The following is a 1,239-nucleotide window of genomic DNA, read 5'->3' on the forward strand; positions in this document are numbered from 1 at the left end:
CTCCTCCTCCACCACCACCAGCTCCGCCTCCACCACCTAATCCTCCACCGGCTCCGTCACCAACTCCTCCTCCAGCTCCAAACCCACCACCATGGCCGGAACCTCCTCCAATACCCCCACCTCCACCGCCACCAGCTCCACCTCCACCACCAATTCCCCCACCAGCTCCGCCACCAACTCCTCCACCATGACCTGAACCACCACCAATACCTCCTCCGCCGCCGCCTCCAGCTCCACCTCCACCACCAATTCCTCCTCCCGCTCCGCCACCAACTCCACCTCCGGCTCCAAAACCTCCACCGTGTCCTGCACCGCCGCCAATACCGCCACCACCCCCTCTACCTCCACCTCCTCCGAAACCTCCACCACCTCCGCCCCCTAGACCGCCACCACGTCCAAACCGGCCACGTCCACCACACCTGCGGCCCCACCTACAATCATCGCCCCTATACCTCGCAGGATCGACCACAGATCCATCCCCAAGAACACATTCCACACCCAAATGTAGGAAAATTAAAGAAAGAATTAAACATGTAACACTCTTGAGCTTCATCTCTAGAGAAATGATAGTTTCTCTTGTCTTGTTTTTCTTGGGGTGTCTCAGCCTCTAGAACTAGCTGCCTTATATAGTGGATAATGAATCATCAGAGTTGGGAAAAATAATAAGCAAGTGGGATGAAGAAGCCATTAATATGGATCCCCATGCATGTTGATTTACGTTCTACGCGTTCGGGGCCGTTAGTTCAGATCTATACTTAGTTCAGACTCTCTCACTAGCTTTCGATCTCTAGTTTGGTCATTAAATACAATCCTTAATCATCCAAAGCTTCGTTGACATTTCAAACAATCACATCCGTAAATCACCATTAATGATTACACCAGGTTTTACCAATAACTATTGTGCTACTTGACTTGACACTTGAAAGTTGAATATTCGACTTTTGCTAAAGCTTTACCATGAAAATAATTTGAACTAGGTTTAAAATGCGATAATTAATATTTCTTATCCCTCTGTTTCATAATAAATGTCATTTTAATCTTTTTTGTTACAAAAAAATATCACTTTACAATATCAATACAAATTATATTTACTTTCAGCTGAAAATTAATTGAAAACTGCATTGATTTTATGAATAATTTTATTTATTTCAAATATTATTGGTTATAGAGGTATAAATAATAACAAATTACATATATTTTCGTCATTTTCTTAATCTGTGTAAAAAATATCAAAGTGAT

The 1,239-nt window shown here is 43.7% G+C and overlaps 1 protein-coding gene across 1 annotated transcript in view; it reads right to left on the minus strand.

The window, feature by feature from the left end:
• Positions 1 to 553, minus strand: part of LOC106308372 (glycine-rich cell wall structural protein 1-like) — a 1,218-nt gene extending 665 nt beyond the window's left edge. The window contains exon 1 of the mRNA XM_013745529.1: positions 19 to 553. Within this exon, the coding sequence (XP_013600983.1) occupies positions 19 to 553 (535 nt within the window). The remainder of the gene's footprint in view (positions 1 to 18) is intronic.
• Positions 554 to 1,239: the final 686 nt, after the last annotated feature.

This window comes from Brassica oleracea, chromosome C8, assembly GCF_000695525.1.
Source record: "Brassica oleracea var. oleracea cultivar TO1000 chromosome C8, BOL, whole genome shotgun sequence".
NCBI lineage: Eukaryota > Viridiplantae > Streptophyta > Magnoliopsida > Brassicales > Brassicaceae > Brassica > Brassica oleracea.